The sequence below is a fragment of the Rhopalosiphum padi genome, chromosome 1 (assembly GCF_020882245.1).
Source record: "Rhopalosiphum padi isolate XX-2018 chromosome 1, ASM2088224v1, whole genome shotgun sequence".
Taxonomy (NCBI): Eukaryota; Metazoa; Arthropoda; class Insecta; order Hemiptera; family Aphididae; genus Rhopalosiphum; species Rhopalosiphum padi.
The window spans coordinates 89061799-89063496 of NC_083597.1; the positions used below are offsets into that span (position 1 = coordinate 89061799).

The 1698-nt window shown below is 23.9% G+C and overlaps 1 protein-coding gene across 1 annotated transcript; it reads left to right on the forward strand.

Moving 5' to 3' along the window:
• The first annotated feature begins 281 nt into the window (after window positions 1-281).
• LOC132918543 (uncharacterized) lies at window positions 282-1498 on the forward strand. Its single transcript, XM_060979810.1, has 5 exons — window positions 282-354; window positions 428-543; window positions 633-788; window positions 1034-1120; window positions 1197-1498. Exons 1-5 carry the CDS (start codon window positions 282-284, stop codon window positions 1434-1436), a joined length of 672 nt encoding a protein of 223 aa, XP_060835793.1. The 3' UTR covers window positions 1437-1498.
• The last annotated feature ends 200 nt before the right edge of the window (window positions 1499-1698 follow it).

Genomic DNA, 1698 nt, shown 5'->3' on the forward strand with positions numbered 1-1698 from the left:
GAATTGTTTTAAAATGTTAGGTAAGTGATGTAGATACCTGTTTGAATTATATATTTCATATATTTTGCATCTTTATAACAATCTGACATTTATCTATTACCCTACTACATATTCTAAATTATTGTAATTCCATTACAAATAATAGTCTGTAAATAACTGTATAAAAAGGCCTTTATTAAAAGTGTAAGGAAATTTCACTTGATTGTATAGAAATGAATAATCTACAACAAGAAAATAAAAAACTAGAAGACTATATTTTAGAAATTAAAAACTATAATGAGATGATTGAGAAAACTATACAAGAGAATGACTATTTACAAATGGTTTATGAAAAAAATGTTTCAACTATATCCAGCAAGTTTAATAGTTCATACAATTTTTTTTTAAATTTTAATAATGATTATTGATTTTATCATAATTATTTTAGAACTTAAAGAAGAAATGTTCAACAGTAATCAAGTACCGTTTGATAAACTACTACCCTTGGATCTAGATGATGACTTTTTGGGGTTCGATTCAGTTTCAGTAGTAGTATCGAAATCTGTACCTATCTATTTATAGTTTATTATTTTTTTAGATTTTTAATTATTTATTTACTTTTAAATAAAATGTTTGAAAAACTTAATTGATAGGAAATGCAAATAGATCCTCAATATGAATCATATGGAAGCCTTTATCATAAAATACAAAAAGATTCTATTGACTTCCACAACACTATTACTTCTTTATTTGATAAAATGAAACAGACAAATGTGGCAATTGAAACAGAAATAGATTATTTAAAGTCAGTAAGTGTATTTAGCCATATTTACCATACTTTTACAATACTGTGATTATTACTTATTAAATATTGCGGGTGAAAAAAAAATATAAAATACCTTTAACCTTAAACCTAAAAAGTATAAACTAGTTTATAGTAGAAGTAGATCCTATAATATTATATTATAATGTACATGTTAAAAATTAACAAAATAGTAGGTATTATTACTATTATTATTAATATATTAAATATTTTTTTTTTATCATAAAAAAGGTTACGAGTCAAACAACTGAAACAGTCGAAGTAATAAAAAAATTATTGAATAGAATTTTGCGAAATGACCAAGAAGCCATACAAGAAGTAATATAAATAATAACATGTATACCATAAAAATATAAACATTTAAACGAAACTTACTTAATTGTGTATTTTACAGTTGATTCAAAAACGATGTATTTTGGGGCGAATCAAACTGGATAGTTCTTGTCATCTGGCTATATTAAAGTTAGAGTTGAAGTTACTGGGAAATCGTGAAAAAATCAAAATACCTACTTACACATACAATAACTATTCTTCTTGGTATTTGAAAAAACTTAACGTTCAACGTTTATATCGTATATGGAGCAATATGATCATCAAGACTGTCAATATGCCCATAGACAAAACCAACAACTAAATTTTAAATTTTGTTGTTTTACCAGATTAAGTTTAATTGTTTCGATAATTCTGTATAGTTCTTAAAGAATATTATATATAATTTACATAAACATTATAAAGTTTGAGAATTATATAAAATTTATGACAGAGCGAATAACGTTTTCTTCGGTAAAAAACTATTAGAATTTTTCAATTTTTATCACACATAAGTCGTAAAGTACCAACTATAATCTTATAGGTTTAATTATCAAAAATCATGCCTAAAATTGAAAGTCAAGGCA